The 18520-nt window shown below is 40.3% G+C and overlaps 1 protein-coding gene across 1 annotated transcript in view; it reads left to right on the plus strand.

The window, feature by feature from the left end:
- MTMR7 (myotubularin related protein 7) overlaps positions 1-18520 on the plus strand; it is a gene marked incomplete at both ends in the record, with an annotated part of 83368 nt that overhangs the window by 43560 nt on the left and 21288 nt on the right. The window contains 2 exons of the mRNA XM_084231858.1: positions 1933-2067; positions 17561-17693. Coding sequence (XP_084087984.1) covers positions 1933-2067; positions 17561-17693 — 268 coding nt within the window. The remainder of the gene's footprint in view (positions 1-1932; positions 2068-17560; positions 17694-18520) is intronic.

Below are 18520 nucleotides of genomic sequence, written 5' to 3' on the forward strand. Positions count from 1 at the left end.
TCCCTCCCCTCCCACCCCCCCCCATCCCCCAAAAAGTGTCTCTGGTTCATAGTTTTTTGTTGATTTTGATTTTCACTTTCTTATAGTTTGAATCATTTTTTTTAATGGTGGAATGATTTGGGACCTAACGATTTCAAAAGTATTTGAAATTAGGATGCCAGTAACATTTACATTTTTTTGGTGGCATCCATTGATAAAAAGTAAGAGAGGAACATCTTTTGTTCTGTTATGATTCAGAGGTGGGATGGGCTGGGTATTGAAAAAGTGAACACCATATCTGTCATGTTTCCTTTTCCTTGTTTTGACAGTCTTGTCGGTATGCATATCATAAAGCTCATGTTTATAAAGTCTTAGAATAGGACGGAATAGACCGTCTGAATCTTTGTTCTTTGCCTGCTGACCTCATGCCCTCATTCTTCCATTCGTACTCTTGTGTGCTGGACTTGATTTCTAGGCCCAAATTTGAATTCACATAGCAATCAACAGTTTAAAGCAGTTGTTTTCCTGTATGTAAAATGTTAAAGCAGAGGAAACCTCAAGTTTTAGCTCTTCTTGTACAAAAAGGCTGTGCTTCTAGTCATTGCTAAATGATCTGGCTGCTGCAGGGAGATGCTTACTGCATATTCCCCCTTCCCCCACCAACACGGATCTACACTGCTGGTAGGACAATGAGGGGATTTGTATTTTATAACAATACTTAGGTTTTAATATCAAGGTTAATTGTGTGAATGCTTCTGATGTGACAAGGGACATTCAAGAAAGTAAATGTTTTGAAGGTGGATTTCTGTGGTTAAATGAAGACGTAAAATATCAAAGCAATTTTTTATGCTTTCATTGCTCAGCAAAGCCCATACATATCAGCTCATCTTCAGTAAAAAACTGAACAGATACAAAATATGTAAATTTGCTGATCTCTCTTTTTTCCCTTTTGTGATTTTAGACATTTTATATTTAAGAGTATTATGTATTCCTACCCCAATAACAATTGTGCTTGAAAATAAGAATGGCACATTTTTTAGTAAAAATGCTTTTCTCCGATGTTGTTTTGGTTATGAATTGAAGATTTTGATGGTGAGATGACTTGGCCAATATTGAGTAATGGGAATTAGTGATTAAGAGAAGTTTGAAATGTGTATCATTTCATGAACCTGTATTCCTAATGATTTAAATGCTCCTGCTGATATACATTGCATTAGATTTCCCTCCTGTGCACCTATTGATAGGGCTGAGATTCTTGCTCTAGGGTTAATGTGATGACTGAACACATCTGGCACTGAACAGCTTATTAGCCACATACCCTCACCTCCAGGGGAAGACGGATGGTGTTCCATGCAGGGCCACACAGGAACCATATTCAGGTGCAGAGAACCAGCAGGACCTTGGGAGTGTCCTGTCCCACATGCTTCTTGACTTATATCCATACATGGGCACTATGTTATTTTACTTAAAAATCCAGGTGTAGGAAATATTTTTTTTGGATTCAATCCTTGGTTCCCCCAGTTAGTATCTGTGTGACCTCAAGTAAGTTACCTCACCGCTCTGTGCCTCTAAATTTTAGGAGCATAGCTATTTATTTCTTATTTTTATAATCAACAGGAAAAGTGAAACAGTACTAGTGAAAAGGAAAGTAGGTTATTTAAATAACTTTAAATTTTATAATTTGGATCTTCTTTTAATATCTAACACATTCTCAGCTTCTTATACAGAAAGACTTTTTGGACAGCCTGCCTATGCAGTGCTTTCTTTGATCTGAATTAAAAAGAAACAAACCTTGATCTCCAGAAGGGATCATGATACTTTCACAAGCCTGTGTGGTGTAGAAGTGGACCGAGGGGCCCTTTGCTGTAGAGAAACATCTTGGGGGCCCCTGGTGGGTACAGTTGCCACAGCTGCATGATGTTGTTGTGTTATTGGTGTGGCCCCTCCCCGCAGGCCTCCATCTGCCGGAGCAGCCAGCCCCTGTCCGGCTTCAGCGCCCGGTGTCTGGAGGACGAGCAGATGCTGCAGGCCATCAGGAAAGCCAACCCAGGAAGTGACTTCATTTACGTCGTGGACACTCGGCCTAAAGTAAGTGTCACCGCATATCGTTGCAGCCCTGGGTCATGAGCCTGGAAACAAGACCAGGTTAGGTGGACTGCCATCACCTGCTCAGGTTGCTCCACCAGCTCAGGGACTGTTGTCTTTGCACAGTCGGTACTGGGCTGCCTGCGGGCTGCTTCCCGCATGTCCTAAGCGCCTCAAGGGCTTATGCCAGGAATTTATCTCTGCTCTTAGCATTGTGGTGGGTGCAGGGTGCACACAATAAATGAGTGTGGTTTACTTTGGAGATAACCACCCTAAATACATCAATTTATTTTTTGTTTGTTTTTAAAATGTCCTTGTTCATTTTGACAATATGAAATTTACTAAGAAAACTCCATTACTTGAGTTTTGTGAGGTATTCACTGTATTTCTAAGTCCTATTCAAAGTTACCTTGATCTATGTCATTGACTCTGTCAATGACTTGGGAAGATTTACCGAATATAATGTTAAGTAAGAATAAATCATAAGATTTTCAAGGCAACATGGCGGCGAGGAGACGCTGCGAGTAAGATCTCCCATTAAAAAAAGTTAATAGGGAGGAAAAGCGGCAGGTCCCAGTGAGAACTGGGACACGGAAGATAAACGGACGACTCCAGCAAACTGCCCGAAGAAGAAAGTTGCCATAAAAGAGGACGAGAAGGGAGGGAAGTGCAGAACCCTGCTCCCCTCCCCCGCCCACAGAGGCAGCACTCTCCGACCGGCAGAGACGAGGGAAACAACAAACCAAAACGCCCAACAAGAAAAACGGATGCAGCAAGCGGGACTGTGAGTGGAAAGGAACTATTTCAGCCACCACACCCCGTGAACGGGAGCTGAGGCGAACCCTGCAGGATCCGCCACGGAGGTGAGCTCCACGCACCATTAAAGAGAGCCCCGCCCACCAGGAGGAGACCAGCACCAGCACACAGCCCCGGCCGCCCGGTAAGCTTGCACGAAAGCAGTGCTCGGATTGCAGCTGCCCAGGTCCCCGCGCCTGCGACCTAGGCTTGCGGGGAGACGGCGGAGGCCCTCCCTGAGTGAGCAGGAACAAGGCGCCCAGGCAGGGGAGCGGGATTCAAAAGGCGCCATTCCCGCGCCACTGATCTGGGCTACAGCCCGCGTCCTGGAACTGAGGGCTTTGGAACTGAGACCCGGGGCACGAAATTAGGGGCGTGGGTTCCCCACGACGGTGGGGCACAAGGCAGACACAGCACCCCAAAGCCGTTGAGGTGTACCCTACCATCCCCGCTCTGCTCCCTGTCCCACGGGGTGGAAAATCAGCTCCCCAAGGGCTCTAGGAGAGATCTCTGGTGCCACCTAGCGACTTGACCCCAGCACAGGCTACTGAAGGAGCTAGTGGCCAGCTGGGGAGTTAGCCCACACCGGGCCCCTTCTGAACAAGTAGTCTGAGCCCACAGGGAGAGCGAGCACCCACAGCCGGGGCAGACCAGGCGCGCAGAAGAGTGTGCCTGAGACCAGAAGCGCAGGGAGTGTGTCCCACATCACCATTTTAGAACAGGGACATTTCTTCAGTAAAGTCTACCTGCAGAAGGCTTCCTCAGGAGCCAGAGGTGAGCGGGGGAAGTTCGCTCACGCCAGACCCCCTCTGGCCTGCAGTCCAAGCCCAGAGGGGAGCAGGAACCCACCGCCGGGGCAGACCAGGCGCACAGGGGAGTGTGTCCCCACATCGGCATTTTAGAACAGGGACCTTTCTCCAGTAAAGGCTGCTTGAAACTGACAGATGACTCCTGGAAGAACCAGAGGGGAACAGAGAAGCCCACCCAAGATGCCGGCAAGTCCCAACAACACAGTGTCCCAACGCATACGGCAAATTAGAAAACAGACAGTAGGGAGGAGAAGAACCACACGCAACCTAGCAACTCTCCAGAGAAAAAGCACACCACAAAAAGAAAGCCAGCCCCCAGATTGCAACGACAATAACTTGGAAGAATTTCTGAGCCTTCCAGAAAGAGAATTTAAAATTGCCGTGATTAAAAAACTGACAGAAGTCATAAAGGAAAACAATGATAAGGGAAAAATAATCAACGATCAGAAGAATGCAATTGAGTCCCTAGAGAGGGAAAACAATGGTCAGAAGAAAGAAATTGAGTCCCTAAAGAGGGAAGTAAAAGAAATGCAGGAGATCAAAGAATTAATGGAAGAACTAAAGAATTCTGGGAAAAGCAATGAAAGCAGAATAGATGAAATGGAAGAACGAATAAGTAATCTTGAAGACACAGAAATAAAAAGAACCAAAACAGAAAAGGAAAGAGAAGTACGAAGGAAAAAGAACGAAGAAAGACTTCGGGAACTATCTGACTCCATGAGGAAAGGAAATATAAGAGTTATAGGAATACCAGAAGGAGAGGAGAGAGATGTAGGAACAGAGAAAATATTCAAAGAGATAATTGAAGAGAACTTCCCAAATGTGAAGAAGGAGCTGAAAATTGATATACAAGAAGCAAGAAGAACACCAAACTTCCACGACGAAAGGAAAAATACAGCAAGACACATAATAGTAAAGCTCCCAAGAATCCAGGACAAGGAAAAAATAATGAAGCTGGCAAGAGGGAAGAAACAGATAACATTCAAAGGAAAACCAATCAGGCTGACATCAGACTTCTCCGAAGAAACACTACGGGCAAGGAGAGAGTGGAGGGACATAGTCAACAGACTCCAAGAAAACAGATGCCAACCAAGAATACTCTATCCCGCAAAGCTCTCCTTCCTCTTTGAAGAAAGAATATGGACCTTCCCAGACAAACAGAAACTCCGGAATTTCATTGCAACTAAACCCCCACTCCAAAAAATACTACAAGGAGTCCTAAAGCCAGAACCTCAGAGCGACGAATAACAATGAAAGAAGGCCAAAAAAAAAAAAAAGTTATTAAAAGAATAAATAAATAAAATCAAAGGAAAGACAAACACAATGGCAAATACAGATGTTAACATATCAATATTAACTCTAAATGTAAATGGACTAAACTCTTCAATAAAAAGACACAGAGTTGTAGCCTGGATTAAGAAACAAAACCCAACCTTTTGCTGTCTCCAGGAAACACATTTAGCTACAAAAGATAAAAATAGGCTCAAAGTTAAAGGATGGAAAACAATCCTACAAGCAAATGGACCAAAAAAGAAAGCAGGAACAGCTATACTTATATCAGATAAAACAGATTTCAAACTCAAAAAGATAAAAAGAGACCCCAATGGTCACTACATTATGATCAAGGGGACAATACTTCAAGAAGAAATAACACTCATTAACATATACTCACCAAACGAAGGAGCACCAAAATATATCAGACAACTGTTGTCCTCTCTGAAAACAGACATCAGAGAAAACACATACGTAGTGGGAGACTTCAACACACCACTATCAACAATGGATAGATCAACAAGACAAAAAATAAGTAAAGAAACCAAAGCTCTAAATAAAGACCTAGAGCAATTGGGCTTAACAGACATCTATAGAACACTAAACCCCAAAAAAAGGGAGTACACATTTTTCTCAAGCGCACACGGATCATTCTCCAGGATCGATCACATACTGGGGCACAAGACAAACATCAACAGATACACCAAGATTGAAATCATATCAACCATCTTTTCTGACCATGAAGGCATCAAACTAGAAATAAACCATAAAAAGAAGGCAAGGAACTTTCCTACCTCATGGAGATTAAAAACCACACTACTGGAAGACCATTGGACTAATGAGGAGATCAAAGAAGAAATTAAAAAATTTTTTGAATTGAACGACAAGGAGGACACCAATATCCTAAATGTATGGGATGCAGCAAAAGCAGTAATAAGAGGAAAATATATAGCAATAGAAGCTCACATCAAGAAACAAGAAAGAACGCAAAGAAACAACCTAATCTCGAAGCTCAAAGATCTAGAAAAAGAACAACAAAAAAACCCCAAAACCAGTAGAAGAAAAGAAATAATAAAAACCAAAGCAGAAATAAATGAAATTGAAACTAAAAAAACAATCCAAAAGATCAATGAAACCAAGAGCTGGTTCTTTGAAAAAATCAATAAAATAGACAAACCCCTAGCCAGGCTCACAAAGGAAAAAAGGGAGAAAGCACAAATAAACAGGATCATCAATGAAAGAGGAGAAATCACAACGGACACAGCAGAAATCAAAAGAATAATCAGTAACTACTATGAACAGTTATATGGAAACAAGTTTAACAATCTAGAGGAGATGGACAAATTCCTACAACTCTACAATCACCCAAAGCTAGACAAAGAAGAAATAGAACACCTAAACAGACCAATTACAATTAGCGAAATTGAAATGGTAATCAAAAACCTCCCCAAAAACAAAAGCCCAGGACCTGATGGATTTACAAATGAATTCTACCAAACATTCAGAGACGAATTAGTGCCTATCCTTCACAAACTCTTCCAAAAAATTGAGAAGGAAGGGACAATACCAAACACGTTCTATGAAGCCAACATTACACTAATACCAAAACCGAACAAGGACAACACAAAAAAGGAAAACTACAGGCCAATCTCCCTAATGAACACTGATGCAAAAATCCTCAATAAAATTTTAGCTATCAGAATCCAACAATGTATCCATAAGATAATTCACCACGACCAAGTTGGATTCATTCCAGGGGCACAAGGATGGTTTAACATCCGAAAATCAATCAACGTTATCCAACACATCAACAAAAAGAAATATAAAAACCATATGATAATATCAATAGATGCTGAGAAAGCTTTCGACAAAGTGCAACACCCATTCATGATAAAAGCCCTTGAAATTCTTGGGATACAAGGAACATACCTCAACATCATAAAGGCCATCTATGACAAGCCAACAGCCAGTATCATTCTCAATGGTGAAAAGCTGAAAGCAATTCCATTAAGATCTGGAACAAGACAAGGATGTCCACTCTCACCATTGCTTTTCAATATAATACTGGAAGTCCTAGCCAGGGCAATAAGACAAGAGAAAGACATCCAAGGAATCCAAATAGGAAAAGAAGAAGTCAAACTATCACTATTTGCAGACGATATGATATTATACATAGAGAACCCCAAAAACTCCACAGAAAAGCTAATTCAACTCATCAATCAGTTCAGTAAAGTGGCAGGATACAAAATCAACACGCAAAAGTCAGTAGCCTTCCTATACACAAACAATAAATCTGAAGAAGAAGAAATCAAAAAGACCATCCCTTTTGTTATTGAAACAAAAAAAATCAAATATTTGGGAATAAATCTAACAAAAGAGGTAAAGGACCTATACAAAGAAAACTATAAAACACTGTTAAAAGAAATAGAAGAAGATACAAAGAAATGGAGAGACATCCCCTGCTCATGGATTGGAAGAATAAACATTATTAAAATGGCCATCCTTCCAAAAGCAATATACAGATTCAATGCTATTCCAATCAAAATTTCAATGTCATTCTTCAAAGAAATAGAACAATTATTGATGAAATTCATATGGAATCACAAAAAACCCCGAATAGCCAAAGCTCTCCTGAAAAAAAAAGAAGGGAATGGAGGCATCAGACTCCCAGACTTCAAACTATACTACAAAGCCATAATCATCAAAACTGCATGGTATTGGAACAAGAACAGACATACAGACCAATGGAATCGAATAGAAAATCCAGAAATAAACCCACAGATTTATGGTCAACTAATCTTTGACAAAGGAGCAAAGAATATGCATTGGAGCAAAGAAAGTTTGTTCAATAAATGGTGCTGGGAAAACTGGGTCGCTACATGCAAAAGAATGAAGCTTGACCACCACCTCACACCATACACAAAAATCAACTCAAAATGGATTAAAGAACTAGACATAAGACCTGAAACCATAAAATATATAGAAGGAAATATAGGCGAAACACTACGTGATTTGCACATCAAAGACATCTTTACAGACACATCACCCAAAGCAGTGATAGTGAAGGCAAAGATAAACAGCTGGGACTATATCAAATTAAAGAGCTTTTGCACAGCAAAAGAGACAATAACAAAAACAAAGAGAAACCCCACCAACTGGGAGAACATTTTTGCACCCAACACTAATGATAAAGGACTGATCACAAAAATCTGCAAAGAGCTGATGAGACTCAACAACAACAAAGAAAATAATCCAGTCAAAAAATGGGCAGAAGAGCTTAAAAGAAACTTCTCTGAAGAGGAAATGCAAATGGCCAACAGGCATATGAAAAAATGTTCAACATCACTTGTCATCAGGGAAATGCAAATCAAAACTACCATGAGATACCATCTTACACCAGTGAGAATGGCACATATTAAAAAAACTAGCAACAACAAATGTTGGCGAGGGTGTGGAGAAAAAGGAACTCTTCTGCACTGTTGGTGGGAGTGCAAACTGGTCCAACCACTGTGGAAAGCTGTGTGGAGATTTCTGGACCTACTAAACATAGAGCTTCCATATGACCCAGCAATTCCACTCCTAGGTATTTACCCAAAGGACACAGAAACATCAATTCCAAAGAACACCTGCACCCCTATGTTTATAGCAGCACTGTTTACAATAGCTAAGCTTTGGAAACAACCCAAATGCCCAAAAATAGATGACTGGATCAAGAAGATGTGGTACATATATACCATGGAATATTACTCAGCATTCAAAAAAGATAAACACATGCAATTTGCTGCAACATGGATGGCGCTGGAAGGGATCATGCTCAGCGAAATAAGCCAAAAAGAAAAAGAAAAATACCGGATGGTCTCACTCATAGCAGGAATCTAGAAAACTTAAATAAGGGACCAGGAAAATGAATAACTATAAGAAAGTGAAAATCAAAATCAACAAAAAACTATGAACCAGAGACACTTTTAGGGGGGCGGGGGCGGGAGGGGAGGGATTGGGGTCAGAATGGGGGGCTGCAATTGTATGGGGAATATAACAATAAAATTTATAAAAAAAAAAAAAAAAAAAAAAAAAGAATAAATCATAAAATAATATGCATATTTTTCGCTTTATTTAATAAAACAGAACTGTAGGTTATAGAAAAATACCTGGAAGGATGAACATCTGCCTATTAAAATTCCATGGAGAAGGGAGGATGTGTAGAGAACTTTTTCTTGCTTACTGTTTAAACGTATTATTTTACAATTGTACATGTATTACTGTATTGATTCTATCATCTAATAAATAGGAAATAATAAATTTCATTATCATCAGGTTAGCCAAGTGGATTTTATACTTACCTCCGAGCATTCAGATTGACATTTTTAAAGGATAGTTAGTGTTAGATCCAATATAATTTTATTCCTTATGCCCATTTCTATCTAAACTGGCAAACAAATCTGAACACAAGTGGAGCTCTCAGAGAAATGTGCTTCTGAGTATGTAGAAAGAAAATCACCTACAGGTGCTTGGACTATATAGAACAAAATGAGATGGCAGAGTGAAATGGCCTTTATTCAGCATATTTAGAATTGCAGTTTCTAACCAATAATGAAATATACCTAGACCTCTTATTGGAGAGGGAGAGGTATATGCAGCTGATATCTCTAGGGCTGTGAAGGTGGCCCAGCCGTACTAGTAAGCAATAGGAGTGAGATACAGGAGCTACATTTATTGCAAGACCACTGTGTAATAACTTTTTTATTATAAAAATCATATTTTATACATTGAAAAAAATTGGGGAAACACTATGCCCAACCATTAATAATGGTTTTTTTTCCTATGGTGTGAGAGGGGAATTTTAAGAAATTTCTACTTTATAAACTGCAGTTTGAAATTTTTTTTTAATTATGAAAAGGTTAAAAGAGCTCAAGAACTGTGTTAAACATAGTGCTCTCATCTGGCCCGGCAGTTCTGCTCCTAACTCAAGAGAAATGAAAACCTAGGTTGACACAGAAAGTTGTACATGAGTATTTACACATGATTAATAATAACCAAAAAGTAGCAATGACCCAATTCTCATCAGTTGCCAGATAAATTAATAAAATATAGTAATCCATTCAATGGACTATTATTTAAATATAAAAATAAAATACTGATGGGTGCTGCAACACGGATGAACCTTGAAAATGTTACACTAAGTGCAAGTCAGTTAGGAAAGTCCAGTTTGTATGATTCCATTTGTATGCAATTCCCACAGTAGGCAAATCTGTAGACACTGAGGTAGTCTGATGGATGCTTAGGGCTAGGGGAAGAGGAGGAAATATGGAATGACAGCTAATGGTAGAAGACTTGGGGAGTGGGGACAGGGTGGGGATGAAAATGTTCTACAAATACATTGCAGTGATGGATGCATAACACTATTGAATTATGATTCACTTTGAATGGATGAATAATATGACGTGTAAATTATGTCCATGAAATGACTTTTAAAAAGCACATAAGGGAATAAATATTAGAACAGGAAGGAGGAATTAAGGTCACTTAAAAGAACACGCAGACCTTAAGAATAGTGTTACCATGTGGAGTGACAAGGTGCACACATAGTGATATGAGAAATAGTGAGAAGTGGGTGCTATGTGTTGCAAGAGTCTCAAAATTTTCATTGCTTCTCTGAGCCACATTTTATCAAGTATTGTGACTCATGGACTGGAAGCTTCATTTGATGTTTTCCTAGTGTAAGATCAGTGCCCTCCTCCTACCCTTGACTTCAGAACGGTCCCATCTGCTTCTGACAACAGGACTGCAATGGATAAATGTGGCTGGAGCAGTGAGGATGGAGTTGCTCTCAGATGCCAGACATGCTGGTCTGGTCACAAGCCTGGTCACATGCTAGCGGATAATGTGTAAAGGATTCCTTCTTTTTAGGTAAATTCTGAGTATACAATAACACAGGTGAGAGCTTCAGACTGGGAAAAAGGTAACCTCTCCTTGAAGATTTTCACTTGAAAGATGCCAGGAAATCTCTGACTTTTACTTTCCTCTTTCGATGTGTGTTTCTCCTCTCTAGCTCTTCATGCTTTCTTCCTCATTTTATCTTTTATGTAAATAAAGTGGGACTGTTCTGTATTTCTTATAGCAGAGCTGACTTGTAACAAGTAAGTCATCTCCACTTCTCAGCCATACACTGAAGGCAAGAGGGAGAAAGAAAAGGAAGACACAGCAGGGGCTTCACTGAATTAGGGTCCTCTCCTTGCTTTTTCCCAGACTTAAATAAAAGCAAACAGATTCACATACTAATTTACGGACCCGTGATCCAAGTGTGAACTATGTTATGTAAACCTTCTAGGAAATGTGGCAGCTGTTGAGCCAGGCATATTCCAGATTTAAAATAAATTAATCCAAAGCTTTTGATTTGAAGTGTATATTTAGCAGTAAGTGTGTTTACTTTTAGCGATAAGAAGTTTGGTTCTGCTCCATTAAGGAAAATTGGTGTCTCATACCAGTTGTGCCCCCTTCTCGTATTTACCCATGCACATGCACACTTCACATGAGTCTTAAACTGTTTGCTTAGAGCTTTCATTCTCTTAAAGATCATTTCTGTTGATTTTTGTTCCAGAGTGTGTTAGACTTCCTTGGTAGCCAGGAGACTCATTCATGTTTGCTACAGGTCCTGGGCAGTAGCAAATGGGGTACTGCCCAGATTTGCGAGGCAACCGGATCATTCGTGTGCTTTGAGCGTGGCCAGTCCCAGATACCTCCTGCTCAGAAGAAAGTCTTCCGAATTGCTTGTTGACATTAAAATTGGGGGAGGTAAAAGCAGGGAGGTCCTGAGCATGTACTGACTATCCATTCACGAATATTGTACCCTTGAGATCACATATCACTACTAGGATTTGGTGCTTAAGAAGACAGGGCAAAGTGTCCGTGCCATATTCGCAGGATTGTAAGGTGAGAGGTAATTCATTTTATCTCAACCTTGTTCATGACTTTGTCATTAACTTGTATCATGACTTGTAAAAATACCAGGTACTTTCTCACTTAATTCTTATAATAACCCTGTAAATCAGAAGCTGTTCTTTTTATGGAAAAGGTCTTAGATTTAGAGAGCTAAATAATTCATCCAAGGTCACACAGCTCAGGTCAGAGCACAGACTCAGATGCAGACTTACCTGATATCAAAGCCTATGCTGCTTCTGTTTGACCATGGTGCCATTTACCAGAAATCTCTAGGGTGACCTTGTGCCCATTGGAAGGCCCAGGAGGATTGCACCTCCAGGATATACCTGGTGAGGCTGGAGACTCTGAGCTGAAGAACCAACCACAAGCTCATCCCGAATCAGGCCAGGGCCCTGTGAGCGAGACGGGCCCAGAGCTGCGCTCCATGCCAGCACCTTGGAAAGAAGTGGTGAGCGGGAAAGGGATGAGGGACAGCTGCACTGGCCGCAGCTCACTCTGACTTTTGTCCTTGCTCTTGTCCAAAGGCCCTGCAGTTATGGCCTCTGGTTTCACCTTACAAATGACTTTTTAGTTGTGTAACTGGATACCACAGTGAATGTTTTTCTGTTTCTCTGGTAAATTAAATTTCTGTTTCTCCAGTAAATTAGCGATATCTACCAACTGAATCCTGTGCAGAGAGGTGTCTAAGAGAATCGGTTCTAAAGATTGGGGGTGCCTCAGAGAAGAAGATCAAGCATCTCATCTCCTGGTGAAATGCATAGCCTACCGGCTGATGCCACCATGACAGTGCACAGGGAAGGAAACTGGAGAGACAGCAGCTTCGTGGAGTGGGCCAGTCTGCATTTCATCTCCTGGGCAAAACTAGGAAGGAGAAATTCCTGTGGGCCAAGGGATGCAGGGGAGGGAAGTAGTTATCAGCCATCTTTGTAGTGTCCCTCGAAAGTCTCGTCCACTGGAGCTCCCCAGCTACAAGTGCCCATGGGGTGTATGAGGGGAGGGAGAATAAGGAGGCTGCATGTCAGTGTGGATCTCCTGTGTCAGTGAACTGTTAACCTCTTACCCCCAAGTGTCCACATAGATGCCCTAGGAGACTGAACATTTAGACAGTTATGTCAAAGCAGGCAGTGATGGTAAATGATAGTGTGAACCGGAAAAGCAGGGACAACCCATAGAGAGAGAACGGCAGTGTTGCCCAGCTTATAAGAAGATATTTATCTCTCTTCTTGTCCATCCTCTGCATCACCTTCCTCCCCCACTATAGAGATAGAGTCTAGAAGAAAAAGGAAAGGGAAGGAGAAACAGGGTAGACTTCTCAGCAATCCAGAATGCCAAAATGAGGGAAAAAGAATTTTGCATCACATATGGGATTGGAATTTTAAACTGAGCTGCATAGAGATTTCCTATCTGAATATAATCCCCAAACTATTAATTCTGTCTTAGCTGTGCATAGGGGATGAGAAAGAAGAATTTTGGCTATCCCAATAGCATACAGTACTTGCAAAAAATAAAATCACCTCATAATTTCATTTCATGCAACAAGTCAAGGGTCATTTCACCAGTCACAGTTGGAGGGAGCTAGAAGGATCTGTGACATCAGTGCCAGGATGTGGCCCAGTCCTCTTGCCAGGATCAGCTTTTACTACCATTTCCCAATCACATCAATCAGGTGCTGTCATTATTCAGGTATAGAATATACTCTGCTGAAATTTTATACTCCAAGACTAAGGCAGTGGACAAGGCTGACCTTTAACTTGATATCAAGGTTATCATTGGCTAAGTTTTCATAATTTTGATATGTTTGCTAGTTTGACTTAGGGCTAGGGGAAAAATCTGAATGTACTTTTTACCATTTGTAATTAATAAATTGTAAATGTTGACCTCTCAACTTCATTCTGCTATTCGGCCATATATTTGATCAGTCAGCTAGGCAGTAAATCTTCCTTGGGTGCCCATTCTGTGCTAGTTGGAGGCATTGAGACAGTGCTATAAGCAAGACTGACAGTGCTCCCCATGCAGCCTCTCCCCCATTCCTCTCATCCTACTGTGAAGTTTTGATAGCCTCCCTGTCTCCAGTCTCTCCCCATTCTAGTTGATCATCTTTGCTGTGGACCTATATCAGTCTCAAATTTTTTTCAATTAAAAGTATTCAGAATACTTTGAATGCTGTCTAATGCTGTAGAGTCTGAACGTCTTAATTGAGCCTCTTTGCAGATGTCCCAAAATAATTTCTAGACTGCTCTCTTGACAACTGTTGCTCCATACTCAAATCTTCCACACCATGCACAGACGTCTCACACCTCCTGGGCTGGTTCTCATATCCACCGGTCGCTTTGCTTTTATCTCCCCCACCTCTTCTCTTTCTCAGGGCTTCATCTGGACTGCTCTCCCCCTTGGTCTCCATCCTTCCAGATTATGATAGTCCAGCTCAAGTCTTCCTTCCTCCCTGAAATATTACTCTTGGACCAGATGGGTTGCCTCCCAATTTGAACCCCTGCCACCATCACTGCCTCTTCCAGTCCCTTAGCTCCTGCCTGCTCAGATGGGTATTATACATTATTTGGTGCTGGGTGTCTTCCTTTCCTTCCTATACTTAGTGATCAGTTTATGGCAGGAGAAACAGCTTCTCATTCATCTTTTTATTCCAATCAATGCCTGGCACACAGTAGGTGTTCATGAGTATTTATTAAGAAATGAGTGGATCCTTTTAGATTTCACTTATGAGCTTTGTTGTATCCAAAGATGTTGAGATTATCAAATAGTAGAATAGTGTTGGGTTAGAAAATGGAGTCTTTTTTTTTTTTTTTACTTCCTGTTGTATTCCTTAAGCCTGGATAACCAGTAGATGCCATCATTGTTTTATTTAGTAGGGAATTTTTATTTGCCTGTGAAATGGACTTCTCAATTAAAAGGACAGGAGACCAAATGAGGCTTCCTTCTTTTTTATGAGATACATGCTATCTGAATACACATATTGAATATTAGATCCAGGACTGCTTCATGAATTATTATCAATTATAAAGCTGGATTTTCTGCTTTGAGGGTTCAGCTTTTGCCACATTATGATAGGTCTAGAGAAGTATGGTGAAGCCTTGAGAAACTACACTTTGGATGGTAGATTAAATATTGCCACCTTCTGTTCACTATGATAACTACCATTGACTTTCATGAAACCATCTTGTGTTGCTCTTTTGCTTTTAAGATGACTACAGTAAATTCTCCGAGGTTGATGATCATTAACTATTTAAAAATGTGAATAGAGAGTCCCAATTATAGATTAAAATAATAATGGCATTTTGAATTTTTTTATTATGCCATTTAAAAAGAATATCTCTGTGGTATGTGGTGAGTAGGTTTCATTTGAATTATTCAAGATACAGAATAAACAGTGGTGAGTAGCTTGAATTATTCATGATACATGTAATGTAAGAATACTTGCAAGTATCCTACTAATCATTTTATTGTTTGATGCTTAAATCGTACATTGGCTTAAAGGGTAAGCCAACAGCTTTGGAATATAATTTTACAAGAGCAGTGATGTTTTATTATAACAGCAAATTTCAAAAGGGATATGTCTTTAGGTAAATTATCTGGAAAGGAATATTCCCCTTAAATTAGTTAAAATTTTTAAAATGTGAACATAAGTTATCTTAAAAATAAAATTATTATGTTTCCCTGATTGAGGCCAACTTTTTTTTTCCATAACATGCCAGGGAGAACAGTGACAATGTTTAATCACTAGAGACTGCCCCAAGGGGCTAATGTGTCCCAACTGATATTACATGAACAAAATCATGGAGAAGGGCTGTGTGAAGATGTGGGCTGCCAGCAGCCTGGGCCCTCACGGCAGTGGCTTGTCTGCTGCCATTTTTCACTTCTAAAACATTTTATTTCTATTATTTAAATTACAAACCTAATTTACCTTCTTTGTAACAAAGAATACGGAGGAATCTAAAGTTGTATTGAGAGTGTTCCTGGCTGCTTGACGCCTACGTTTATCCTCGTAGTCACTAATTGGCACACCCACCTATACATTTTATTCTGCTTAGTCAAATACGCATAAACCTAAGTACATATTTGTAGATTGGCTTGTTTTACAAAAATGGGATGATTGTTTAAATAGCATTCTGTAGCTTACTCTTTTCACTTAACATATAATGGACAAATTAGTCTCTATGTATTTAATGTCCTTGTTTCTGTTATAGTTCAGGGCATGATTATATCATAATTTATCCAGTCAATTCCCTGTTGATATACTTGTAGGTGTTTAGTTTTTTAATTTTATGAAGTTTCTTGCTATTATAAAAATATTTACTATCATGGGAAAAATGTTACCATTATTTCTTGGACAGCTATCTTTATGTGCTGATATTTTTAATTGTATAAGATTCTCACAAGTAAGAGCTCTGAGTCAAAGGATATATATATATATATATATTTTTTTTTTAGATTTTATTTATTTATTTTTACAAGCACTGGGTACAGTCAGAAGCGTGGGAGAGTGAGAGAATTCACCAGAGCCAGAGCGGAGAGCAGAACAGGCAGACTGATGAAGCACACTGCTGAGGGGAGCAGCGGGTGGCAAGAGAGGTCTGCATGCCATGTGGGACCCTCGCCCGGCGGGGGAATCGAACCAGCACTGCAGAGGCTGTGGGCAGCCTCGCAACCCAGCGCTCAACCGCTGCGCCCCCGGGAAAGCCCAAAAAATATATATTTTTAACTTAGCTTTCAAAACTTGGTTCTTTGAACATAAGTATTAATATCCTCCAGTACTGCATTGTGGTGTTAAAATGATTTCAGGTGCTGAGTTCCTCTGATGTCTGCCTGGGATAAGTCTCCTGCCCTTTGCTGAAGAGGTAGAGAATGGTTAGTGAATACTGGTTTTTAGGGTGTGTTTTTAGCCAAGCAGCAAGAATGGAGTATTAATAATAATGCTTCCATCTGAAAATCTGTGTATTTCCCAGCAAAGGCAGGGCTGGTCCACTTCTTGATTTTAGAAGTTTGCAGTTAATAAATTTCTTCAGAGTCCGTTATCATTTAACCTAGTTTGCACTAGGAAACTCCAACTTCTCATACAAATTATGGCAATGAAAGTGGCCAAAATGTCCTTTTGGTGGATCTCTAGATTTAAATAAGGTGGCTGGGAAAATGTCTCTGGAGACTTAGCCTCTGCACACCTTCTCTTCAATTTATTCAGTGATTTCTGCTCAAGATTTCATTGGATATCTGGGGCGTTCTTGTAGGCAAATTAAATGACCCAACAACTCTAATTTGATGATATGTTTATTGGCAGCAATATTGGAAGATATCATAACTTGTCTGGTAGAGCTTTATATTGCCAGCTGTGTCTGTTGATATTCTTCTGTCAACCTATAGGGTGTTCGATTTGGCATTAAATTGGGACAACTTTGTTCAACGCAGAATTCCATATCCGATTTGGCACTTCTGACAAGGGACATCTCCAGAAGGATTTATCTATAGAATTCTTCCCAGCTAAGAAAACATTTCCCGCATCACAACCGTGTACTGTCTAAAACTACATAGCTCAGTTCAGTGTTCCAGTGATTTAAAGCACATAATGTTTCTGTACATTTGAATGTTTTTACAGATAATCCATTAAATGTTTCAGTTGTTTCATGTCCTGAATATAATTGGTAACTGTTCTGTTTTGCTGAACACTGCAGCTTAATGCAATGGCAAATCGTGCTGCAGGGAAAGGCTATGAGAACGAAGACAATTATTCCAATATCAAGTTTCAGTTTATCGGGATAGAGAACATCCATGTCATGAGGAACAGTCTGCAAAAAATGCTGGAAGGTAAACCATTTCCTTATACACAGCATTAAAAAAATGCAGTCACATGTGTTAATACTAAAATGGAATAAGATAGTCTTTGATTTTAAAATTGTGCTGTTACAACGATGCTTTTTTTTTTTTTTATAACAACAATGCTATTTTACATACCTGTGATAGTTGAAAAGATGTTGTGGTTTTGTCACTTGGTGGTGACTGGTCAGGTACTCTCCAGTGGTACTTACCAGAAAGGTAAACATGCACAGGGGCACTTTTTCTTTCTTTCTCATAATAATGGTTTGACCCACTTGCAACCATTTGGACATAAGGCTACTCTGTGTTTGAAGTAATGACCAACTGTTCTTCATGGAAACCAAGTTCATAAACTAAATTGAGTGATTGGATGCCACTGGAAGAGAGGACTATGGAGTCCTGGCCTTCATGTCTTACCAGCAGCACCCACTGCAGTACACCCACACATAATCACTCCCAGACAACAGTGGGTGCCACAGGATACACACACACAGGCTTGTAGTCATGGGGAGAGGAAATTACAAAGATGGATTATATAATAAAGAATTATTCATATGGCCAAATCCACCATAAGCTGATAAGCAGAAATTTTGCATGTCAAGCAAAACTAGTTTCACTTGTTGCTTATGCTCCTTGTGATTGCAAAGGTTCAAGGAGGGACCTGTGGTCCCAGTTCACCACTTCTGGTGCCAATGCAAAACACGGAGCTCTGTGCCTTGGGAATGTGGGTAGCTATGAACACTGCCTGTGTTTCTGGGGCAGAGACCTGGAGACATGGAGATGAGTGCTAGGGAGGGGCTACCTTAGTAGATATTTGG

This window comes from Talpa europaea (assembly GCF_964194135.1).
Source record: "Talpa europaea genome assembly, chromosome: 4".
In the NCBI taxonomy this organism is placed as follows: Eukaryota; Metazoa; Chordata; class Mammalia; order Eulipotyphla; family Talpidae; genus Talpa; species Talpa europaea.